The following is a 27,798-nucleotide window of genomic DNA, read 5'->3' on the forward strand; positions in this document are numbered from 1 at the left end:
ACGACAACCACAGCTGCTCCAACAACAACCACAGAAGCAGCAACGACAACCACAGCTGCAGCAACTACAACCACAGCTGCCCCAACAACAACCACAGAAGCAGCAACGACAACCACAGCTGCCCCAACAACCACAGAAGCAGCAACAACAACCACAGCTGCCCCAACAACAACCACAGAAGCAGCAACGACAACCACAGCTGCCCAAACAACAACCACAGAAGCAGCAACGACAACCACAGCTGCAGCAACGACAACCACAGCTGCCCCAACAACAACCACAGAAGCAGCAACGACAACCACAGCTGCAGCAACGACAACCACAGCTGCTCAAACGACAACCACAGAAGCAGCAACGACAACCACAGCTGCAGCAACGACAACCACAGCTGCTCCAACAACAACCACAGAAGCAGCAACGACAACCACAGCTGCAGCAACGACAACCACAGCTGCAGCAACAACAACCACAGAAGCAGCAACGACAACCACAGCTGCCCCAACAACAACCACAGAAGCAGCAACAACAACCACAGCTGCTCCAACGACAACCACAGAAGCAGCAACAACAACCACAGCTGCAGCAACGACAACCACAGCTGCTCCAACGACAACCACAGCTGCCCCAACAACAACCACAGAAGCAGCAACGACAACCACAGCTGCAGCAACGACAACCACAGCTGCCCCAACAACAACCACAGAAGCAGCAACGACAACCACAGCTGCCCCAACAACAACCACAGAAGCAGCAACGACAACCACAGCTGCTCCAACAACAACCACAGAAGCAGCAACGACAACCACAGCTGCAGCAACAACAACCACAGCAGCAGCAACGACAACCACAGCTGCTCCAACAACAACCACAGAAGCAGCAACGACAACCACAGCTGCTCCAACAACAACCACAGAAGCAGCAACGACAACCACAGCTGCCCCAACAACAACCACAGAAGCAGCAACGACAACCACAGCTGCTCCAACAACCACAGAAGCAGCAACGACAACCACAGCTGCAGCAACGACAACCACAGCTGCAGCAACGACAACCACAGCTGCCCCAACAACAACCACAGAAGCAGCAACGACAACCACAGCTGCAGCAACGACAACCACAGCTGCTCCAACAACAACCACAGAAGCAGCAACGACAACCACAGCTGCAGCAACAACAACCACAGAAGCAGCAACGACAACCACAGCTGCCCCAACAACAACCACAGAAGCAGCAACGACAACCACAGCTGCTCCAACAACAACCACAGAAGCAGCAACGACAACCACAGCTGCACAACCACAACCACAGCTGCAGCAACGACAACCACTGCTGCCCCAACAACCACAGAAGCAGCAACGACAACCACAGCTTTTCCAACAACAACCACAGAAGCAGCAACGACAACCACAGCTGCAGCAACGACAACCACAGACTGCAGCAACGACAACCACAGCTGCCCCAACAACAACCACAGAAGCAGCAACGACAACCACAGCTGCAGCAACGACAACCACAGCTGCTCCAACAACAACCACAGAAGCAGCAACGACAACCACAGCTGCCACAACGACAACCACAGCTGCAGCAACGACAACCACAGCTGCCCCAACAACCACAGAAGCAGCAACGACAACCACAGCTGTTCCAACAACAACCACAGAAGCAGCAACGACAACCACAGCTGCAGCAACGACAACCACAGCTGCCCCAACAACAACCACAGAAGCAGCAACAACAACCACAGCTGCAGCAACGACAACCACAGCTGCCCCAACAACAACCACAGAAGCAGCAACGACAACCACAGCTGCAGCAACGACAACCACAGCTGAAGCAACGACAACCACAGCTGCCCCAACAACAACCACAGAAGCAGCAACGACAACCACAGCTGCAGCAACGACAACCACAGCTGCTCCAACAACAACCACAGAAGTAACGACAACCACAGCTGCCGCAACGACAACCACAGCTGCTCCAACAACAACCACAGAAGCAGCAACGACAACCACAGCTGCCACAACAACACCACAGCTGCAGCAACGACAACCACAGCTGCCCCAACGACAACCACAGAAGCAGCAACGACAACCACAGCTGCCCCAACAACAACCACAGAAGCAGCAACGACAACCACAGCTGCCCCAACAACAACCACAGAAGCAGCAACGACAACCACAGCTGCAGCAACGACAACCACAGCTGCCCCAACAACCACAGAAGCAGGAACGACAACCACAGCTGCAGCAACGACAACCACAGCTGCAGCAACGACAACCACAGCTGCCCCAACAACAACCACAGAAGCAGCAACGACAACCACAGCTGCAGCAACGACAACCACAGCTGCACCAACAACAACCACAGAAGCAGCAACGACAACGACAGCTGCCCCAACAACAAACACAGAAGCAGCAACGACAACCACAGCTGCTCCAACAACAACCACAGAAGCAGCAACGACAACCACAGTTGCAGCAACAACAACCACAGAAGCAGCAACAACAACCACAGCTGCTCCAACAACAACCACAGAAGCAGCAACGCAACCACAGCTGCCCAACAACAACCACAGAAGCAACGACAACCACAGCTGCCCCAACACACCACAGAAGCAGCAACAACAACCACAGCTGCTCCAACAACCACAGAACAGCAACGACAACCACAGCTGCAGCAACGACAACTACAGCTGCAGCAACGACAACCACAGCTGCCCCAACAGCAACCACAGAAGCAGCAACGACAACCACAGCTGCAGCAACGACAACCACAGCTGCTCCAACAACAACCGCAGAAGCAGCAACGACAACCACAGCTGCCCCAACAACAACCACTGCAGCAGCAACGACAACTGCAGCTGCCCCAACAACAACCACAGAAGCAGCAACGACAACCACAGCTGCAGCAACGACAACCACAGCTGCCACGCAACCACGTGCCCAACACACAGAAGCAGCAACGACAACCACAGCTGCTCTAACAACAACCACAGAAGCAGCAACGACAACCACAGCTGCAGCATCGACAACCACAGCTGCCCCAACAACAACCACAGAAGCAGCAACGACAACCACAGCTGCAGCAACAACAACCACAGAAGCAGCAACGACAACCACAGCTGCAGCAACGACAACCACAGCTGCTCCAACGACAACCACAGATTCAGCAATGACAACCACAGCTGCAGCAACGACAACCACAGCTGCTCCAACAACAACCACAGAAGCAGCAACGACAACCACAGCTGCAGCAACGACAACCACAGCTGCCCCAACAACAACCACAGAAGCAGCAACGACAACCACAGCTGCCCCAACGACAACCACAGAAGCAGCAACGACAACCACAGCTGCAGCAACGACAACCACAGCTGCAGCAACGACAACCACAGAAGCCCCAACAACAACCACAGCTGCAGCAACGACAACCACAGCTGCACAACAACAACCACAGAAGCAGCAACGACAACCACAGCTGCAGCAACAACAACCACAGCTGCACGCAACAACAACCACAGAAGCAGCAACGACAACCACAGCTGCCACAACCACATCCACAGCTGAAGCAACTACAACCACTGTTGCCCCAACAACCACAGAAGCAGCAACGACAACCACAGCTGCCCTAACAACAACAGAAGCAGCAACGACAACCACAGCTGCCACAATAAAATCCACAGCTGCAGCAACGACAACCACAGATGCTCCAACAACAACCACAGAAGCAGCAACGACAACCACAGCTGCAGCAACGACAACCACAGCAGCAGCAACGACAACCACAGCTGCCCCAACAACAACCACAGAAGCAGCAACGACAACCACAGCTGCAGCAACGACAACACAGCGCAGCTGACAACCACACTGCCCCAACACAACCACGAAGCAGCTGCCCACAACAACAACCACAGCTGCAGCAACGACAACCACAGCTGCAGCAACAACAACCACAGCTGCAGCAACGACAACCACAGCTGCCCCAACAACAACCACAGAAGCAGCAACGACAACCACAGCTGCAGCAATGACAACCACAGCTGCTCCAACAACAACCACAGAAGCAGCAACGACAACCACAGCTGCCCCAACAACAACAACCACAGAAGCAGCAACGACAACCACAGCTGCAGCAACGACAACCACAGCTGCTCCAACAACAACCACAGAAGCAGCAACGACAACCACAGCTGCAGCAACGACAACCACAGCTGCAGCAACGACAACCACAGCTGCCCCAACAACAACCACAGAAGCAGCAACGACAACCACAGCTGCAGCAACGACAACCACAGCTGCCCCAACAACAACCACAACTGCAGCAACGACAACCACAGCTGCAGCAACGACAACCACAGCTGCCCCAACAACAACCACAGAAGCAGCAACGATAAACACAGCTGCAGCAACGACAACCACAGCTGCCCCAACAACAACCACAGAAGCAGCAACGACAACCACAGCTGCAGCAACGACAACCACAGCTGCCCCAACAACAACCACAGAAGCAGCAACGACAACCACAGCTGCAGCAACGACAACCACAGCTGCAGCAACTACAACCACAGCTGCCCCAACAACAACCACAGAAGCAGCAACGACAACCACAGCTGCAGCAACGACAACCACAGCTGCAGCACGACAGAAGCAACAACTACACCACAGCTGCCCCAACGACAACCACAGCTGCCCCAACGACAACCACAGAAGCAGCAACGACAACCACAGCTGCAACAACGACAACCACAGCTGCCCCAACAACAACCACTGAAGCAGCAACGACAACCACAGCTGCCCCAACAACAACCACAGAAGCAGCAACGACAACCACAACTGCAGCAACAACAACCACAGCTGCACCAACAACTACCACAGAAGCACCAACGACAACAACAGCTGCCCCAACGACAACCACAGAAGCAGCAACAACAACCACAGCTGCTCCAACGACAACCACAGAAGCAGCAACAACAACCACAGCTGCAGCAACGACAACCACAGCTGCCCCAACAACAACCACAACTGCATCAACGACAACCACAGCTGCGGCAACGACAACCACAGCTGCTCCAACAATAACCACAGAAGCAGCAACGACAACCACAGCTGCAGCGACAACAACAACCACAGTTGCCCCACCATCAATCACAGCTGCAGAAACAACTACAACTGCTACAACAACAATCACAGCTGCAGCAACGACAACCACAGCTGCCCCAACAACTTCTGCATCGACAACCACAGCAGCCCCAACAACAACCACAGCTTCCCAAATAACAATCACAGCTTCCCCAACAGCAACCATAGCTGCAGAAACAACCACTTCTGCCCCAACATCAACCACAGCTGCTTCAACAACAACCACAGCTGCAGCAACAACAACCACAGCTGCCCCAACAACAATAACAGCTGCAGCAATGACAACCACAGCTGCTCTAATAACAACCACAGAAGCAGCAATGTCAAGCGCAACTGCAGCGACAACCACAGCTTCCCAAACAACAACCACAGTTGCCCCAACAACAACCACATCTGCAGCAATTATAACCACAGCTGCTCCAATAACAACCACAACTCTTGCAACGACAACCACAGCTTCAGAAACAACCACATCTGGCCCAGCTACAACCACAGCTGCAGCATTGACAACCACATCTGCCCCAATAACAACCACAGCTGCAGCAACGGCAACCACAGCTGTTCCAACAACAAACACAGCTGCAGCAATGACAACCACAGCTGCTCCAACAACATCCACAGCTGCCCCATCAACAACCACAGAAGCAGCAACAACAACCACAGCTGCCCCAACCACAAACACAGCTGCCCCAACCACAACCACAGCTTCTCCAATAACGACCATAGCTGCAGCCACAACCAAAGCTGCACCAACGACAACAACAGCAGCAAGTACAACTGCCGCACCTACAACAGCTTCATCTACAACAGCTGCACATACAACAACTGTGCCTACAACAGCTGCATCTACAACAGCTGCACCTACAACAGCTGCACCAATCACTTTGGCCTCTGAACCTGTGTATAGCCTCTCAGTAGCCTTGGAAGGAGAACTTTTCTCAGATGCCCTTACTGACACCAGCAGCAGTGAATTCAAAAACCTTAAAGAACGAGTCATAAATACGGTGAGTGCACTTTCATATTAAACATTTGTCATTGAATGTCAGTGTATTACCTTAAAAGACAAATCTCTTAAGATTAAAATTAATTTCAGTCAAATTTGCATAACTGTATAATTGAATATTATGAAAATTGTACTTGAAAATAAATTAAGGTCGTTAAATATTGTTTCCTTTTTGCAGTGTTCTGCGATATACAAAAAGAATTTGGAAACAAGTTTGACCACTGCAAAGTGAAAAAGTTCAGGTAAAACATTTTTCACAGTTTTTACTAAATATGCAGGATTTGGTTGTTGATACAAGGCTATAGAACATGTTATATCATTATTTAATACACATCCCTTTTGGTTTCATGATACAGTGCCTTACCTCCAACACGAGCGACTGGAACTGAAGCAACTATTGAGGTTGTGTTCAATAGGACTACTCCTATTGCAGATCTCCCACAGAATAATGTCATTGCTGAAGTCTTAGAAAAAGCTGTGACTAATACAAACAATACCTTCAATGTGAGCATAAATCCAGCCTCAGTCCATTTACTAGGTAAGTAAACAAATGTTTCACTATCATTATGTAAAACATTTAGATTAACGAGCTGCTAATGCTTTGTTATTAAATTCGGCAACAATATGATGTTGTGACACAAGAAATTGAAGTATAGACAGGAAGATTCATAAAGACAACTTCCGTGTTGTACAGTTCAAACTACGGAGGATGAGCTATTCTCTATGCTACCTTGTTTACAGTCAGAATCATTTTAGGTTGTATTTTGTGGTTGTAGTTTTTTAAGCCTTTTATAATGGTTAAGAAATTAATTTTTTGACTTGGGCAACAATACTTATTTACATATTCTTAAAATATTTGTTTTTACAGAAGGTCCAATTCCAGCTACAACCACAGCACCTACAACTGCGGCACCTACGACTGCAACAGCTACATCTACCTCACTAACAACTGGCATATCTACTACTGCTTCACCTACAACAGCAGCACCTATCACTGCTGCACCTACAACTGCAGCACCTACAACAGCAAGGGTGTCTTTCAGATCTGTTCAAAGCACATTTACAAATGACTTGCTTAATCCATCATCTACAGCTTTTAAAAATCGGGCTGCAATGATAAAGGGACAGGTAAGAACACTCACTCGGCAGTCTACATATAAAAAGGTCACTTATTCAAATTTCCAAAATGAATTGATGACAGAGGCATCAAGGGGAATGTTAAAACAGATTAAACTACACCTCGCTCCAGCTTACTGTACAACTTATCTCTTATACACACATTTCAAGGTTCCAATGCAAGAGTAAAAAGTCTTTAAATTCAACTTCTTTTCTCTTTATGCAGCTTGAACCTGTTTTCCTTAGGACATTCCCTTCCTCCTTCAAGTCCTTGGAAGTGGTTTCATTCAGGTAATTTGTTAAGATGTATCTTGTTACAATTTAAGAATAGTGGACTTTATCTGATATTTTAAACAATAATTTTGTTTATCTTTCTGCAGGAGTGGATCAGTCATCAACACCATTGACCTTAACTTTGTAGGCCCATTTGCTCCTAATAACACTCAGATTGCAAACACTTTGATCAACGCAGCTTCAAGCGTCAGTGGCTTCGACATTGAAGGCAGCTCCATCAACGTGAATGGCATCTGTAAGCAATATTGAGTGCTACTTGATCAAGATTAAGGTCAAAGTTGCACAACTGATTGTTAAACTAATGTTTCATTTCCATTTTCCTCATTTACAGCGTCAAGTGGAGTAAGCCAGAAGATGAGTCTCGTCACCGCATCCTGCCTTGTACTGTTGTCATGGCTACTGTCAAGCCAACAATAGCATCCGTGCTGATTCTTGAATGTCTGAAGTCTTTAACAGCTTCAGATGAACCTGCTGTCAAATTCAACTTTTAAGCACCTGGTCAATGGAACCATTACTAGAATAGTAAGCCACATAATATAACATTAGGCTCTGGACTGTCAGAAAATAATTGCACTATTAATATACAAATAAATGATTTAGTCTTTACTGAGCACTGTCCTATAGCAATATTTAACTTAGTTACAGTTTTATTGACAGAAAGTAACACCATAAAATTACTTTCATTATGTTCTGAATGAAGTTTTATCAAAGGTCATGATGTACATGCCATGGTATACATTATTTATATAAAAGAAAAGTGTATATATATGTGCCAAAATAATACACAGTCAATATTCTTATTTATTCAAAGTTTATTTATGTAATCAATCAAAGCTGTATTCTGTGATATTTCCAAAAGCTTGTACAATTTCTGTGAAAACTTTACACTGAGCTGCTGTGCCTTTGTGAAATTTTGCTACTCCTATACTTGCAAGTATAAATAAATTACAAAGACCAAACTTGGTTTACTTTCTTTATTTGTTTCACTCTCCTTTTTTGAAAACCACTCCTGCTGGTTGTATTATTTTGCAACAACATCATTTCATTGCAAATGGGCATAGGTGACGAATGCATAGCCTGCTTATCTGTCCATTCATCATTAAAGCTGGGCTTTTCCACGTCAACTTTTCGCTTCAGCGTCTTTGACAGTGACATTCTTACCTGACAACAGCTGTTTCTTTCTGCATTTTCCACCAATCAGGACGCTGCATACTACAACCATGTTTCCCAATCACAGACTTTAACCATCACTCCTCAGTGAACTGCCTCCTAGTCTGAGATCTTTTTCTAGTTAAAGAGCCAGTTATCATTATGGAGTTTCCATGTTTTTTAGGAGTTTACTCACACGTAAAAAAAACAAAAATATATATATAGCATTTCGAACAAAAATAGGCGTATTAGGAAGTCCGGCCCCCGGAGTGTCTGCTTAGAAAAATTCTGGCCCTTGGAAAAATGTAGTTGATGACCCCTGATTTAGAAGATGTCAGTGTAGAAGCCAGTGAAAATGATCTTCGTGATTTAGAAAAACAGCTTGAGCACAACTTAGCATCTCTTCTGTTAAAGATGCAAACTGTCCTGCACATACCAGAGAGTGCTGTGCAAGAAGTAATACAACAGCTTTGTCAAATCAATAAGCTGTCACAGCCACTTCTGCATAACAGAGTGAGGTCTGTACTAAAGAAATATTATGTTGACATTAATGAAACAGTTGTGAGAGAGGTTACCAGTGTTGTGTCAGAAAGTAACATAATTGCATTTTGTGCCAAAGATGGATCCCTAGGAACTGCTAAAAGGAGAGCGGCCTATGTACGTAGAGAGTTTCCACTGGTGAACCCCATTGAATATTGTGTGGAAAAAGGCAACAAAACACTTGCATATGTCCCTATTGTTCCCATGCTCCAGAAAATGCTGAACAAAACTGACAGATGAAGCCATGTCAGCAAAAGTCCATGTCCCACAGGAATATAGATCATATGTAGATGGGCAGTGCTTTAATGAAAACTCTCTTCTTGCAAGGGACGAGTTCACAATTGCTCTTGGACTTTACATTGATGACTTTGAAGTAGCCAATCCTCTAGGAACATCAAAGCTGATTCATAAAATGTGTGCCATATACTGGGTCATTGCCAACATACCTGCAAAATATAGGTCAATTCTTAACTCAATCCAACTTGCACTACTGTGCAATACCTCAACAGTCAAAGAGTGTGGTTACGCTAAAGTTCTGCAACCTCTTATCTATGATCTAAAGTCATTGGAGCAAAATGGTGTTGACTTGGAACAACTAGGTGAGAGTGTGAAAGGCACAGTCTTACATGTTGCTGCTGATAATCTTGGTGCCCACTCCCTTGCAGGATTCCTGGAGAGCTTCACTGTTGACAAGTTCTGCAGATTCTGTTCAGCAAGCAGTATTGACACACAACACCAAGAGGTATGTTCTGGTTTCTTTAAACTCAGAGACAAAGACTCCCATGATAAGCAGGTGCAGGAGGTGAGAAAGGACCCAGCATTGAGTCGGACTTATGGTGTGAAAAGAGCATGTCCTTTAACTGAGAATCTTGAGCACTTTCATGCAGTCACTGGTTACCCTCCTGACATCTTGCATGATATATTGGAAGGCATTGTTCCAACTGAGTTGTCCCTTTGTCTTAAAGACCTGATAGACAAGGGGTATTTCACACTAGAAATGTTAAATCAAGCCATCAAGTACTTTAACTACACATTTACTGACAAAACAGACCGACCTCAGATTATTGGAAAGGGATTTTCTGCCAAAAGGACTATTGGTGGAAATGCCCATGAGAATTGGTGTCTCATAAGGCTCCTTCCTTTTATTATTGGTCACTGTGTCCCTGAGGGTGACAACACTTGGGAAATTGTCATGCTTCTCAAAGATGTGGTTGAGCTAGCTGTTGCACCAAGACATACTGAGGAGACACTGCATTTCCTGGACTGTAAAATAGCAGAGCACAGACAGCTGCTGCTGTCAACATTTCCAGATTTTCGTTTAAGGCCAAAGCATCACTTTGTGGAACATTACCCTCAGCTTGTAAGGAAATTTGGTCCCCTGTCTGATGTTTGGACAATGCGCTTTGAGGGGAAGCACAAGTTCTTTAAAAAGGCAATTCGCAATGTGCAAAACTTCAAAAATGTTGCCATGACACTTGCTACCAAACACCAGAAAGCAGTCAGTTACCACCTTGACTGTAGCTCTTTTTTCAGACCATCAGTTGAGATGACAAAGGTTACCCCAGTTTTGCTTGCCTCTTTCCCTTTGAATGTTCAGAGAGTAATCGCGCAAAACATTACAAAGCCTGGGTCGGTTCTTAATGCGTCATCTGTCTGTGTAGATGGAATCAAATATCATCCAGGCATGATACTCTCTACTGGCTCATGCTCAGGTCTCCCTGAATTTGCCCAGATTGAAAAGATTGTGGCTGTTAACACAGAAATTATGTTTGTTTGCCACAAAATGACAGCATGGTAATGTGAGCATTTAAAATCTTACCAACTTGTCTGTAATGAGGTCCCCTCTTTGGTTGTGGTTCAGATGTCATACTTGAATGATGTCTTCCCATTATAAGCACATAGGGTACAAGGAGAACTTATGGTAACACTGAGACGATATGTTATTTGCTAAATACCTGTCATTTATCATGTTTTCCCAGATGGCTGAGCAACAGAATATAACCATGAGGGTTATTGTCTCCGAGGGAGATACAGTATAAGAAAGATGACGACAAAACGACCTGACACACTTGACGATTTGATTGGCTAGCACTCTCCAAGCGAACTATAGTTTCACCTTACAGTACCAAGATCCTGAATTTAACAATGAACTGTGTAACCTCACCAATCTGGAAGGGGACGTATCCTTCTGATGTTATGCAGCATGTATCTACACGATCGAGTAGTTGCAGTAATGTTGGAGTGAAGGAGAGTTGGTCGTCGAGTGACCTTATAAGTCAATATAAAATGCTTTATGCGTTATGATTATTGTTATAAAGCATTATGATTATTTATGAGTGCTTATAACTATATATTGCTATAAACAGATTATAAACTCATTATAAATGTGTTTACTCCTTAAAAAGAAATAATATTACCTTATTAATTACTTAGTGTGTGTCCACTGAGAGTTATTGCCACTGGACACTGATCCAAAGATCGCTTAGGCCTGTCAAATGAGATGCAATCTGTTATGAATGTTAATAATTAAGAAAGAACCCGTTAGTCCGACATGAGTTTAACCTGCTTCTTTATTGACGAGCGTATGACCCTCTTTAGTTTGGGTAAGGCAGTCATGTTTAAAAAGCTCAGCTCTATTAAGAAAGCAAGCAAAGTTGTCCACACAACTGATGTTCATACAGTAGTGTTACAGTAGGCTTTCTGCCAGATATGGAGCTTGAACGTGGAACTTCACGTTACCAAAGCAGGGAGGGGAGAAGGGACCGGAAATTACGTATTGTTTGCCTGTTGCTTTCAGTGTTTGCAGGAGGAGGGTAAAGTCTCGCTACATTTTCTCAGACTGTTGACATTTTATGTCATGAAGACCTAATTGTACAACCAGCGATGAGATGCCTGAAAGATCTTGAACGCATGTTGGAATTGCATTATTGATGAACAGCACTGGCAAGTAGAGAAATTATGCCCGAGGAAGCGACACATGGTCCACAGATCACCCTACCACAGGAACAGAGAGAGGGAGCGAAGTTCAGCTAGTGAGGTGGCGCGTGGGACGAGGGGAACGCACAGGTGTGATCGATGAGATGGTGGTGGAGAATCAGAAACTCATGCAAGCTAAGGACATCCTACCGATTCCCCAGGTGGATATCCTTGGCCATTTCCGGTTATGAAGTGGAGGAGAGTTGACCGGTGGGATTTTGGATTTAGCACCGAGCTGGAACCAGGGATCCTCAGGGACAGCTGCCGGAGCAGCAGCTGGTAGAGTGGAGACAGCAGCCAGGGAGTTGATGGAATTGGCGGCGCCAGAGACCTGGGCAGTGGCAGTGACAAGCAGGGCTTCAGGAGTGATAACCGGAGGAGGGAGATTCGGCAGCGGACAGGAAGTGGAGGCACAGGTTAAAGTGTGGATATTCTACATTCCGACTCTACTTTCCTTGGGCAAGACACTGAACACCGAATTGCACCTGATGCTGTGCCTGTGTCAATGTTTATCTAATGAGCAGTTGGCACCTTGTATGGCAGCCTCGGCCACAGTGTTTGAATGTGTGTGAATGGTGAATGGTTCCTGTACTATGTAAAAGCGCTTTGAGTAGTTGTTAAGACTAAAAAAGCGCTATATAAATACAGTCCATTAATTGTTGTGGCTGGGAAGTATAAAGAAAAAAAGGAAAGAAACGAGGCCAGCGCAGTGTCTTAAAGTGCAGTAACAGGTTTAGGACAAGCGGTGGGAAGAAGCTGCAGACAGGGAGGTCACTGGCACTTATACACAGGGGCTCCTACCACAAAGACTGCACTGTTGGTAACGTTTTAGCAAGGTTGACTTACAGGAAAGACGCCAAGCAGCGAAACTTACCATCACGGGCCCAACAAGTAGGCCTGATGCGGAGGTAAGGCTTCAGACGGGATATAACGTTGTCCAAGTCATAGCAAAACAACTTGGACAACAGGCGGGAGCAGGTAGAAGCAGGAGCAGGAAGTGGTTTCAAACTTCACAACTCTGCTCAAAACCTTCCACCCAATCAAAACATTTCAGCGAAACAAGAATCTGAAAAAGTGCGTCGTTAAAAATACGGTTACAAAACGAAAACTGGATAAAAGTCGACTCAAAGGAACGTCTGTGTAACTTCCATATAACCACGTCCTGCATGCGCAAACTCAGATGACAGTAAACAGAGAGAACAGAAGTTACTATTAGCCTCAGATTAAAGGACAGTGGCAAGCTAGGAGTTTCAAACATCATTACCTTCTCCGATGAGGTGCTGGATACAGCTTCCACAGCTATGAGGAACAGAATGGTAGAGATGCAGATAAGAGTGGTTGAAGGCAGCAGGACATTGAACAGAGAAACAAAATATACTTTTTGTTAGTGTTGGTAATAATAGACAGCAATGTCATTGGAATCACTTTCTGAAACAGCTTAGACTCAAACTAATTACTGAATGCAGAAATCAATACATCAGCCAAGTTAAAGTTTTCTATTCAATTCAATTGTACTTATAGTGTTAAATCACAACTGGAGTTATGTCAGGACACTTTACAGATAGAGTAGGCCTAGACCACACTCTATAATTTACAAAGACCCAACAATTCCCCTCCCCAAAAGCAAGCATTTGGTGCGACATTGGCGAGGAAAAACTTCCTTTTTAAGGCAGAAAGCTCGGACAGACCCAGGCTCTTGGTAGGGGGCCATCTGCCGCTGCCAGTTGGGACAAAGAGACACTGATTGATATATGATTATGATATGATTCATAATAATTATAGTAGTTGGTATGAGGAACACTAGCAATTATTGTACCAATAAATATAATAGAACTATGACTTGAAATAATAGTAATAGCAGCTCAGGGTGTAGCAGGGTGTCGAGCTGGACCACGGCAGCAGCTGCAAAAAACAATCCAGGTGCCACTCAGATCCAGGGCGTAGCAGGGCGTTGAGCAGGACCAGAGCAGCAGCTGCAACCACGATTTAGGTGCCACCCCAATCCAAGGAAAACTGTGAGGCGGGAAAACATAAGGACTCTGGAAATAAGCTCCCCGGAGCTAAGCATCACTAGGACATGAATGCACACAGATGGAAAGAGAGAGGAGAGAGGAGCTTAGTATGTCAAAGGAAGTCCCTCGGCAGTCTAAAGTTTTCAGTAGGTGTACAAACCTGATCATGTTGTACTATTAGGTCAATGCTGACTCCATTCCCCCTGGGCAGGTGTTTTGTCTGGGAGGTGCGTTCACCCTGATATGTTTCCTACATCAAGGTTAAAGAGTCTGTCCTGGACACCAGGTGTCTTGGCAGGATATGGCAGGCTTCTTTAGCAGTCTTTTAAGGTATTTACGACTAATATCTCAAAAATAATTGTATAATTATAATAATAAAGTGTCATGTTGTCAATGGGATAGACACTTAGAGTCAGAGGTCATCTTGGTAATGGTCCTTTTTCTTTTTCTTGTATTTTTGTACAGAGTTTTTAAATATATTTGGGTGCACCCTGAAATGGTTCCTGGGTCTGGGACCAACATCAAGGATAGCCTTGGATAGCAGGTTTCTTGGCAGGATAGGGCAGGCTTCTGGTTGGAGAGAAATCACAGCCAAGAAAGGTCGGAGCTAGGGCTTCACGATATGACCTAAAATCTAAATCACCATTAATTGCACATTTTACCTCGATAATGATAAATGAACAATAATTTAAAAAAAATGTGATTTGACGACAGACACTGCGTTTTTTTGTATAACATTTAAAAAAACGTCTTTTGCATGATAAAAATATAAATAGGTTATACAATATATTTCTTAACTGCTAATTAACTTGTTATTCCTACTTTTGAACCAGCAAGTTGTGTTTTAAGTTACTCTTTTTTCTGCTTGTGGAGAGCTACGTGACACATGAAACTATATTAATGAGGACCGGCGAGTTAAACCGGCCGTCCGAGAGTATACCAGACAGACACACAGCTGACAACCTGCAGGTGGAGGCGCTGGAGACAGACTTGGACATACATGCCGCGGGCGTGTCGGTCCCGCAAGCGGTTATATATATTATACAATTATTTTTATACAACAATCGTGATTCGGATGAGGAAAAATATGAGTCGACAGGAGAGTGAGCGTGAGAAACCCATAATAATAAACTTTATTTGCAGAACACCTATACAAGGAACAGCCTACATCCCAGTGCTTTATAGTAACAAAATTACATGAATAGACATAATGGTGCAAAATATGATGGGGGAAATGGTGATGAAGTCATATTTCCACATCTAAGAGCCAGCATGCAAAAACAGGAAGAGTATGCGCGGGGCGAAGTTTCCAGATGCGCTTTCAGTAGTCCACCTTTGGAACAGTATTGTTTCACCAGCAGACCCATGTCAACAACATCCACCTTCACATGATTATGCAGCAGAGTGAGGGCTGTCGGATTCTCCTTGCCCTGCGGTTGTCTTTTCCTAATAATTTTTGAATTCTCCTTCACATCTTTCCTTAACCTCATGACGTTTACCCCCGGGGTTAAGGAAAAGTGGTTGAACTGGAGAACAATCAGTGGTGTAGTCTATGTGATACGCAGGTATACGCAGTATACCCACTAAGAAAGCTCCAGGATTTCCACATACCCACTTAAAAATGCCCAATGACATGCAACAACATACTTTCCATTATATTTTTGATATCATTTGAATTGTCATCTGTGTTTTTCATCCTAACATAGGCTAAATAAAGGTATTCCCACCGTAAATTGGTAAATAAAAGTGTATCTGAATACAGGAAATGAAGTCATTGATGCTCAAAACTTCCCTGGGGAGGACAGCCAGATCCGCCACTATGATACGGCCCCCCTCCCCCAAAAGCAGATTCTGGCCAATATATATATATATATATATATATATATATATATACTTTACAATATACCCACTACAATACATTAGACTACACCACTGAGAACAATCCATAGTTGAACAGCAGCTCATCATACACCTGGATGTCCTTGGTTGCGAGGAAAAGAATCACATCCTTTTCCTATACAAGATGCCGCTGTGGATAGTAGCCTCTGTACTTCGCTCTCTAGTGCTTTATTTGTTTTTGTGCGTTTATTACACTTTCTGTGGTCTTTCACCAATAACTTTTACCAGAGAGGAACTCTTAAACATCAGGCAAACCTCTTCAGGAACTTGTTCTCTGGTTTTCACAAACCCAGCAAGTGTTACCGAAATCCTGGTTGGAGGCACCGCGGTTCTCCGTGGAATCTGCCAGAAATGCAGACGGGGGAAATGAGCGGGAGTGCTGGTGAAATTAAGGAAGCGGGGACTACGCACCTCGCTTCCAGCCATTCACCTGGCAAACGTCCGGTCCCTGGCAAACAAGATGGATGCGCTCCTGCTTCTCAATCACAACAACTCAGACTTTCACAGATCCGCCGCTTTTTGCTTCACGGAAACCTGGCTCTGTGAACGCATCCCGGACAGTGCTCTTCAGCTGCCTCCAACTCATCCGGGCGGACCGCAACACAGAGCTCTCGGGGAAAACGAAAGGCGGAGGAATCTGCTTCTATTTAAATGAAGGTTGGTGTACGGATGCTACAGTGCTGAAAAAGACGTGCAGTCCTCACTTAGAGACTCTCTTTATAAACTGTAAGCCCTACTATTCTCCGCGGGAGTTTTCCTCGTTTGTTATGGTCGGTGTTTACATTCCACCTCAAGACTGCGTAGCAGACGCGCTACAACAGCTAGCCGACCAGATAACAGATACAGAGAAAAAACACCCGGACTCTCTCGTCATTACTGTTGGGGATTTTAACAGCGCCAAACTCAATCAGGAACTCCCTAAATACAGACAGCATATCAAGATTCCCACCAGGGACAAAAACACACTAGACCACTGTTACACTGTTTTAAAGGATGCCTATCATGCCGTTCCCCGGGCAGCTCTAGGGTTCTCCGACCACTGTTTGCTTCATCTCATCCCTAACTACAAGCAAAAACTAAAACTAAACTAAAAACTTCCAAACCTGTGGCAAAGACTGTAAAGAAATGGACAAGGGAATCTAAGCTGGAGTTGCAGGCTTGCTTTGACTGCACCGACTGGAGCGTTTTTGAAGCTGCAGCTACAGACCTCAATGACCTCACTGACACTGTAACATCTTACATCAGTTTTTGCGAGGACAACTGTGTGCAAACCAAGACCTGCACATACAACAACAGCAAACCTTGGTTCACTCCTAATCTTAGGAAACTGCGTCAAGCCAAAGAGGAGGCCTACAGGAGTGGGGACCGGGACCTATATAAGCAGGCCAGGAACAAGCTGACAAAGGAGATCATGGTAGCCAAAAGAAGCTACAGTGAAAACTTAAAGACAGCCTCTCAACCAATGACCCTGCATCAGTTTGGAGAGGCCTGCAGAAGATCACAGATTACAAGAGACCATCCCCCCACCCTGCAGAAAATCCCAGACTGGCTGACGACCTGAACAACTTTTACTGCAGGTTTGAAAAGCACCTATTATCACACCCTTCACACACAAAAGGTTTTCCCTCAACAACCATCCCCCTCCCCCCACCTGCGCTAACAATCCGCAAGAAGGATGTGTGCCTGCTCTTTCAGAAGCAGAAGATCAAGAAGGCTCCAGGACCTGATGGTGTGTCCCCCTCTTGTCTGCGAGTCTGTGCTGAACAGCTGGTGCCAATCTTCACGCAGATCTTTAACCGGTCCCTGGAGCTGTGTGAAGTGCCCTCCTGCTTCAAATGCTCCACCATCATCCCAGTCCCCAAAAAACCCTCCATCGCAGGATTAAATGACTACAGCCTTGTCGCCCTAACGTCTGTGGTCATGAAATCCTTTGAAAAACTGGTGTTGAGCCACCTGAAGGACATCACAGGACCCCTGCTGGACTCCCTGCAGTTTGCCTACAGGGCAACCAGGTCGGCTTATGATTCTGTCAACATGGGACTGCAATACCTCCTGCACCACCTTGACTCCCCAGGGACGTATGCCAGGATCCTGTTTGTGGACTTCAGCTCGGCGTTCAACACCATCATCCCTGAACTCCTACATCAGAAGCTCACCCAGTTCTCAGTGCCTGCCGCCACCTGTCACTGGATCATCAGCTTCCTGATTGACAGGCAGCAGCATGTCAGACTGGGGAGCATCTCATCCAAAACCCGGTCCATCAGCACTGGCGCCCCACAGGGGTATGTCCTCTCCCCACTGTTCTTCTCCCTCTACACCAATAATTGCACCTAAAAGAACCCGTCTGTAAAACTCCTGAAGTTTGCAGATGACACCACTGTCATTGGTTTGATCCAGGATGGTGATGAGTCTGCTTACAGACAGGAGGTGGAACAGCTGGTCCAATGGTGCAGTCAGAACCACCTGGAGTTAAACCCCAAGAAGACGACAGTGGACTTCAGGAGAAGTCCCCCCCACTCCCTCCCCTCACCATCGAGAACGACACAGTGGCCACTGTGGATTCCTTTAGGTTCCTGGGATCAACCATTTCACAGGACCTAAAATGGTCTCCCCACATTGCCTCTGAGGAAGTTTAATCTGCCTAAGGAGCTCCTGACCACTTTCTACTCAGCCATCATCCAGTCTGTCATCTGCACCTCCATCACTGTCTGGTTTGGTTCAGCCACCAAACGGGATAGGGCCAGACTGCAACGGACAATTAGGGATGCAGAGAGGATCATTGGAACTGACCTTCCCTCCATCCAGGACCTGTACCGGTCCAGGGTTCGGAAAAGGGCAGCAAAAATCTCTGCAGACCCTCACATCCTGGTCACAAACTGTTCAACCTCCTTCGCTCTGGTAGGCGATACAGGGCACTGTTCGCCAAAACCAGCCGACACAGAGACAGTTTCTTTCCCCATGCGGTCACTCTGTTGAACACTCAGAAATAGCCCCCACCCTCACACTGAACAAAGTCAACCACCACTGTTCTGCTCAACTTCCTCTTGTCTATTTCAATCCTATAATTACAATATTGTTATTAATATATTACCATTACATTAAATTACATGTCGTTTAGCTGACGCTTTTATCCAAAGCGACTTACAATTAAGTGCTTTCAACTGTGAAGGTTCAAACTCCAGACCACAAGTAGTAAGTGCAAATACAGTAGCTTTAAATAGGCAAAGCTACAAAGAGACATGAAAGTGCAGGTTCGAAAGTGCATGTTCAAGAATTTTTTTTTTTTTTTTTTTTTTTTTTTTTTATCCGAGGTGTAGTCGGAAGAGATGTGTTTTTAGCATTCGGCGGAAGATGTGTAGGCTTTCGGCCATCCTGATATCAATGGGGAGCTCGTTCCACCATTTGGGAGCCAGGACAGTGAACAATCGGGATTTCGTTGAGTGATTAGTTCTCCCTTGCTGTGAGGGGGCAGCCAGCAGTTCGGCTGATGCAGAACGAAGTGGGCAGGTTGGGGTATATGGTTTGACCACGTCCTGGATGTAAGCGGGTGCTGATCCGTTCGTGGCCCTGTACGTAAGTACTAGTGTCTTGAAGCGGATGCGGGCCGCAATTGGTAACCAGTGAAGAGAGCGGAGGAGCGGTGTAGTGTGAGAGAACTTGGGGAGGTTGAAGACAAGTCGAGCCGCTGCATTCTGAATGAGCTGCAGGGGTCGGATGGCACATGCAGGCAGGCCAATCAGGAGGGAGTTGCAGTAGTCTAGACGTGAGATGACTAGAGCCTGAACCAGAACCTGAGCCACCTTCTGCGTTAGAAGGGGACGTATCCTTCTGATGTTATGCAGCATGTATCTACACGATCAGGTGGTTGCAGCAATGTTAGCAGTGAAGGAGAGTTGGTCGTCAAGTGCTACACCCAGGTTTCTAGCAGTCTTGGTGGGGACTACTATAGAGTTGTCAATCGTTATAGTCAGGTCTTGGGTAGGAGAGCCCTTCCCTGGAAGGAAAAGGAGCTCAGTCGAGGTTGAGTTTCAGATGGTGTGTGGACATCCAAGAAGAAATGTCAGTCAGACAGGCCGAGATACGTGCTGCTACCAGTCGAGTGTTGGTTTTTTGAGCAGTGGGGTCACTCTTGCCTCTTTGAGAGCATCGGGGAAACAGCCAGTTGACAAGGAGATGTTAATGAGATGGGTGAGGAAAGGAAGGAGGTCCGGAGCAATGGACTGGAGAAGGTGAGAAGGGATAGGATCCAGGGGGCAGGTGGTTGGGCGGGCAGAGGTAATCAAAGTAAGAATTTGGTTTGGAGATAAAGGGGTGAAAGAGGAAAGAGTACTGGATGTGATGGATGGTAAGGTGATTTTAGAAGGTGTGGTTGAGAATGAAGAGCGTATGTCATCTATCTTTTTTACAAAGTAGTTGACAAAGTGGGTTGGTAGGAGGGAGGAGGGAGGAGGTGGACTGGGGGAATCTAGGAGGTTAGAGAAGATGGAAAAAAGTTTTTGGGGGTTCGAGAAAGAGGATTCAATTTTGGTTTGATAAAAAGAGCTTTTAGCTGCAGAAATAGAGGCAGCGAAGGAGGAAAGAAGAGACTGATAGGTAAGCAGATCATCTGGGTGTTTAGATTTCTGCCATTTCCTTTCCGCTGTCCGTATAGTTGATCTTTCAGCACGTACTGAGTCAGATAACCACGGCGCTGGGGAGGATTTGCGAGCCTGTCGTGAAGTAAGAGGGCAGAGAGAGTCGAGAGAGGAGGATAGAGTAGAGAGGAGAGTGTCTGTGGCAGCGTTGGGAGGCATGAGTAAGAAAGAGTCGGATGGAGGGAGGGTTGATAAAGTACATGCCGTCGGAGAAGAAGGAGAGAGTGAACGAATATTACAGCGGACAGCTATGGTGTCTCTTGAGATATGGTTGTGAGCTTGGGAGAGAGTAAGAGATGAAGAAATGGTCTGAGGTATGGAGTGGAGTAACAGTGAGGTTGGCTGTAGAGCAGTTTCTGGTGAATATGAGATCTAAGTGGTTGCCAGCTTTGTGAGTGGGTGGTGAAGGAGAGAGTGAGAGGGCAAAAGAAGAGAGAAGGTGAGAAAAGGCAGCTGACTTCTCTGTCTGGATGTTGAAGTCGCCCAGAAGTACCAGCGGAGGGCCAGTTTCAGGGATGTTTGAAAGAAGGACATCCAGCTCCTCCAAAAACTCTCCCAGAGGACCTGGTGGGCGGTAGATAACAATGATGACTAGTTGTACCGGATGGGTTATGGTGACAGCATGAAGTTCAAAAGATTGTGGAGTGAACTGTGGCAGTGGGTAGAGAGAAAATCTCCAGTTGGGGTTAATGAGTAGGCCTGTCCCCCCACCTCTACCAGTGGGTCTTGGTGTGTGGGTGAAAGAGTAGGCAGAAGAAAGGGCAGCAGGGGTGGATGTGTTGGGCGGTGTAATCCAGGTCTCAGTGAGGGCAAGGAAGTCAAGGGATTTCAGGCTGGCAAAGCCAGAGATGAACTCAGTCTTGCGAGTGGCAGACTGGCAGTTCCACAGGCCACCTGCAACAAGGTGTTGAATGTGTGTAGAACGGGTGGGATAGGTAAGAGAGGTGGGGTTGCGGAAATGTTGCGAGCTAATGCGTGGTTTGTAGTATCTCCGAGAGGAAACACGGACAGGAATGGAGAAGCAGCACATTTCCGGATGAAGACACCGAGCAGTTAAGTGAGATAAAGATAAGATAAAGATAAGGTTAAGCCCACTTAGCCTCCCACGAAGACTCCTGCGTAGACTCCTTTGTCTTTGTCCTCCGAGTCTTCGTCCGATGAGGCTGCCGCTTCACGCAAATGCCAACATTAAATACAAGGAGGTGATTGGTGTTGGCTACAGGTGGGGAGGCCACACCCTGGCTAATTAGTCAAAAGCACCTGAGAGTCGTTAACCTCCACTCCCCAAATTCACACTAACTAGTTTCACTTTAAGAAAATCCTCTAAATTATGCCTAACAACACAACCAATCCAGCAAAGAACACACAGCAGCAGTAGAAAGTAGAAAAGTACAAGAAGCAGCAAAAACCCAAATAAACTATGTACTTAACTTAATATCTAGCAGTCCAGTAGTCAGTTCCTTCAGAAATCAAATGCACTCAGTCTTTTGGTCTGTTTCTAGCTTACTTTTGTAGCTTACACGCAGCACACTTGGGAAAGGTCAACAATCCACTTGTAACTCTTATTAATAATATGTTCATAAATTACCGTGCACATATGTTCATACAATGAATATACGGACATAAATACACAATATTTGTACTCCGTGCTGCACTCAGCAACTCACTTTAGGTACGTCTCTCATAACTGACAATGAATACACAACAGCCAGTGGCATTTAACTACTGCAGAGAGAGGGCGCCCTTGAGCCAATAATTCTACATTGATATTAAATAACAATAATGGCAAGTGGAATGGCATAATATATAAACCCTGTTACACAGGCAATGCCCCTTTTCCCACTCGGCACACGTCTGCAGAAGTATGCTGTCAAGGAGAAAAGATTTTGTAAATGAACTATAACTGACACAATTAGCATTCTTACTTGACAAAGGAGATTAAATATGTAAAAAAAAAATCACAGAGAATATGCTTCACACACATCTGCATCTTCAGCCAGCGTTCGTAAAGCTGCCGCTGATGATTAGGTGACAACTTGTCCCGCACCTTCCTACTTGGGACCTTTCCATCCAACGTGACTGGGTGCGTTTTCAACAGTTCATCAAAAGCTGCCTGACGACCATCTTCACATTGCTAAACCTTCTGGCATGATCCGAGGTTAGATTACAGGTTGCATGACTGGTCCCCTCATTTGCAGACTCAGAACTACTCCTGGATGGCTGTGCGGTTGTGCTGGTAGAAGGGGTCAACACAACGTTGGCATTAGGCAGTGGGAGAGGGACACCAATCACTGCCAGATGGCGGCGGTGCAGCTCCGCAACAATCCTGCTGAGTGGATTTGCATCACCCATAATTTGTTGAATCAGTGTGTATTGAAACACACGGCCAGACACCAAAAGGTCATGAGCCTCTTTCTTTGCCTTCGACACCTCCGCCTCAATGACTTCAGGTGTGCTGTTTTTCATGCAAACTCTGCACAGATGGATTGACAGGGATTCCTGGGTCCTCATTAAGGCATGGATACCCGACCCGAGCCCGACGGGTCCCAACGGTACCCGACAGGCCGGGCCGGGTTCGGACAGATATTTAGAACTGATGGTCGGGTTCGGGTCAGGCTCGGTCACATCAGCGTGATAAGGCATTTGTTGTAAAATGGTGCTGCGGCTCCTTTAAGAGAGCTCAGTGTGTGTGTAAAATGGGCAGAAGAGAGATAGAGAAAGAGGAAGCAGACGTGTAGATGTGACCGGAGCAGAGTTGGTGGAATAAGTTTAAGTTTTGTACACAGTGTGTGCGGTGTCCGAGATAAACCCCAGACTGAAAGCCAAGTTCATTCATCTGCTCACCAGAAACGGGATTTTAACCCCGACGTTATATAACGTCAGCCCTGGAGGTAACGAGTCTCCCCTGGTTTTCTGATCACGGTCGGAATCGAAGCAAGCAGGAAAGGTTAACACATTGAACATTTGAAATTAAACAGCTTATTAACGTGCGCTTGTTCCCCCGTGTGCGCTGATGCGCTCATCTGTTGACATTTCCGAATGCCTTCCAGTTGCTTAATAAAAGCTTTCCACACAAACAAACGTACATGTGTCATTAGTATGAGAAAAAAAATAGGTGTCGGGCTCGGGTCGGGCTCGGACATAAATATCATAATGCCTGATGGGCTCGGGCCGGGTTCGGTCACGGCTCTGTCGGGCTCGGGCCGGGTTCAGACGGAAAAATTCGGCCCGATTCAGGCTCTAGTCCTCATGCACACAGGACACAGCTGGTAGTGCCTGTTGGGTTTACTGGAAAGAAAAAAGAGACATATTTCACTTAACTTAAAGCTGTGAATATATACTGCACATTACATGTTGTAGTTCACTACATTGTGAGCTTCAAAACTCATCTTAACTTACACACTGGGAGCCATTTTTCAGGAAAGATCTTCAGTGAAGATCTGAATAGCTCCTCTGGAAGACTGGAACTCTAAATTCCAAAAATAAGTAGGTTTACCCAAACCAAAGGAGCTGATGCAGTGTTAGCAGGAATACAAGCTCTTTAGCAGTAGCAATTCAAATTGCTTTTTTTCCTTGCGGTAAGACAGCAGGATTCTCTCTTCTTTCTAGAATGATGTAGTATGATGATCTCTGATGAGCTTCTTAGGAGTCTCTAGAGGGAATCTGGGGTGAATTGAGTAGGTAGGTAGGCAGTAGATCTTGGATGTGTGGAGCTCTGATTGCCTCATCTTTTATGTCTGTCTGACAGTCCTGCCTACTCATACATTAGCATTTGTAGGCATGCACACCTGGGAGGGGGTGGAGGGGGTGTACTTTAAAAAAATGCATAAATGTATTTTCAATGAAGTTACAATGAAGTGAATTGTGCATTTTATCCTCAGAGTAACAAGGTTTACTCACGATAAGAGAGCCAACATTAGTGCTGAGGATTCCCAGACTGAGTAAAAGTGTGATGGAATGTAAGAGGAAGAAGACAAATTTGAATTTGTCTTGGTCCTTGGTTTTATTTGCAGTGATTTATTTCAGATTTGCCCACACCACTGGCTTCACCAGACTTGGTAAGAATTATGCAGTATACATTGTTCCATTAGATAAAGTCTGAAGTGGTCCATGAAATACAGTCTTTAAAAGTAATTCTTAACTATTTGTCTTCTATGTTTCAGGCCAAGGAAAGAGAGAAAATGGGGAAGGGAAGAAGAAGGAAAAGAAGATGAAAACTATACTACACTATCATTTTAGAGAGAGATGAGGATATTTGTATTATTATGTCATTGGTTAAAATATGTTTAGTTCATGGGTCACATTTCATTGTTCATTATAATGATTGTAAGAAATGTTTTCGGCACATCAAATAAAGACTTAGATAGTTTAACAGTCTGGTCATATTCAGAACAAACGTTGACTCAGTTTCTATCACACAAAGACAGAGATCGAAACATCATGAAAGAAGACCATGACTAACTCTTTCACATATATGGTTTGGTCATTAGCCAGTCATTAAGCAAAACAAAGGATTTGGCCAGCAGTTTGTGTGAAGCATTCAGACATTAATTACTCATGTACATGTCAGTGAGGAGAGCTAACTGGCCACTTGGCTGGCTTCATAACACATTTGTACACTTACAGGCTTCTTTGTAGAATAAATTGGCTTTCAGAAGGCCATCATTTGCACTCCTGTCCTGATGCTAAATTACAAGCGATACCAGAAAGTTATACACCAGATTACAGTTTATGATTTATGTTTGTTGGGAATGTCAAGACGTTTCTCTAAATATAACAAAGCCTAGCTAACAGCACCAAGTTCTTACTTTTGTATACATTTTTTATACAAATGCACTACCATACACTTGGTATTGTTCTTTACAGTGTTTGATTGCAGTGTCAGTGTTAGTAGAACTGGTTAAAGTTAAAGGAAGGTTTTCATCACGCCACGATTTGAAAAATTCCTAGTTTGATATTGTGAGCATACTGTAGCCTGGTCATGACACTCTTATATTAGGGTTATGGGTTCAACCCCATATTGTGTGAGAACTTTCAGTCTTTATGATAAATGAACAGTTGTACATAAAGTGGTAACATGCTAGGACATGTTATGTAGACTAAAGGGGAGGCACCAACCTTTATAATTTTAATTGCTAATTTCCATGTGTTGTCCCTGGGCATATACAGTGCACTACAATAATATAGAAATGATAATTCCACATAACACTAAAAGTGCATAGGCTTACTTCTTTTTTTAATTTAAACTGACTTAAACTAATGCACTAATAATAGTAGTAAAAGAAGGGATCGCGTTCCATTCTTTTGAATTAAGTAAGGGGTGTTTGAGCTAAACCATAAACAATAAAATTAAATAAGTTTTTTTTTTATTATTTTATTTTTCAATATTATTGCAATAGTTGTAACATTGTGAGGTTCTCTTGTCAGGAGATTGTTTAAATACAAAGTGGTTATATTGTTGTGGTTGTTATTTTGGAGCACTGCTGGTAGCCTCTGTGCTGGGGGTGTTGCATAAAACTAGCAAGAATGCATCGTCTCAAACTGTTAACAGCATTTTCTGTGCTTGTGAACTTGCGAGTTAATTCTTCCAAGAACAACCAGCAAGAACATCCTCCCCAAAAACACAAGTCCGTTCTTTGAATTCTTGAGATTGAGAAACAGCAAATATCTCGCAGCCAAAGCTTCATTCTGTCTTTGGTGTGTGACAATCATCTAGAGGTCCAGCACGCTACTGCATATGAAAGGGGAGTATAGTTAGACCAACAAGCACCAGCTGTGTCAATGAACTATCCCCACACCTCTCTCCCCTGCAGCTGACTGCAAACCACGCCCACCTCCACAAGGATAAATGCTCACTCCACAACCCGTTCTCATTCCGAACTCGTAAAATAAGGACGTTTGGACAGTGGCTGTCAGCGTCTGATGCGACGAAAAAGGCGTCTTTCAGCGTGTTTGTGTAACGCACCGGGGAGAGCAGCAGTTAGATAGGATTTAGTGAGTAGTATGTAAGGGTGAATTTTAATTTCATTTCATAATCAAACACAGGACTTTCACCCAGGAGAGCGGGGTTTGTGTCCTGCTTGTCACGCTTGCAATAGTCGTTTTTTTTCTTTCCTCCCGCGTGTCACAGAACTGTACGCCCACCCACGACCCTTTCCTAAACCCAACCGTCCTGTAGTTCCCGCATGTCACGGAATCGTAAGCCCACCCACGACCTTTTCCTTAACATAACTGCGTCAAAAGGGACGGCAATAGTCCCGACTAGAGGGCTGCATTGGGATTGGGTCCCGCCGGTCCCGCGGCACCCAACGCAAATCTCGCGGGAGCGGGCGGCTAAAAAAAACACTGCGGGATCGGGATGTAGCCTGGAACCCCCCCACGCCAGCAGAAACCATAGATATACATATATACTGACTGAGTATATACTGTATAGCAGAGGTGTGGACTCGAGTCATGTGACTTGGACTCGAGTCAGACTCGAGTCATGAATTTGATGACTTCAGACTCGACTCGACAAAATGTACAAAGACTTGCAACTCGACTTGGACTTTAACATCAATGACTCGTGACTTCACTTGGACTTGCACCTTTTGACTCGAGAAGACTTGCTACTTCCCATGAAAACTGGGGAAGAAAATGTTCACACAGCCGCGCCGCTCTCAGTTTATCTGCATCTGTGAAAAAAAATGTGCACCACCTGTATGCATGCAGAGAGCACGCACGCTGCCTGCACGACATCCAATCACTGTAGTCCCACGTTGTTTTGATTCGACAGCATCTAAGCAGGCACATTGCAAGACAACCAATGAAGCACAAGCAACAACGCGCCAGTTGTCAAAATGATACCGAAGATAGTTTCGTTTGGCTATAAAAATTACGAGGTAGTCGACAAAAAAAGAGTTGCAATTTGCAAAACATGCGGGTTACAAGATTACAGACGGAGCTGCCACAACGTCCAACTTTGTTCGACACCTGAAGTTGCACAAAGAAAGGTAAGTTTTGAACGAATGCTAAGCACCTTATCGGATGTATGTACC

General features: G+C 45.5%; 1 protein-coding gene and 1 pseudogene across 1 annotated transcript; one reads left to right on the plus strand and one right to left on the minus strand.

Annotated features, from left to right (window-relative positions):
- Positions 1-255: 255 nt before the first annotated feature.
- Positions 256-8,131, plus strand: LOC116049841 (mucin-5AC-like; the record flags this gene model as incomplete). The annotated part of the gene is made up of 9 exons (XM_035994237.1): positions 256-1,083; positions 4,012-4,488; positions 5,467-5,686; positions 6,320-6,383; positions 6,498-6,679; positions 7,010-7,269; positions 7,484-7,548; positions 7,638-7,786; positions 7,883-8,131. Coding segments are annotated over 9 exons (2,331 nt in total), but the record flags the coding sequence as incomplete, so codon positions are not given.
- Positions 8,132-19,441: 11,310 nt separating this feature from the next.
- On the minus strand, positions 19,442-21,809 carry LOC118493613 (annotated as a pseudogene).
- Positions 21,810-27,798: the final 5,989 nt, after the last annotated feature.

Source organism: Sander lucioperca, chromosome 17 (assembly GCF_008315115.2).
Source record: "Sander lucioperca isolate FBNREF2018 chromosome 17, SLUC_FBN_1.2, whole genome shotgun sequence".
Classification (NCBI taxonomy): Eukaryota; Metazoa; Chordata; class Actinopteri; order Perciformes; family Percidae; genus Sander; species Sander lucioperca.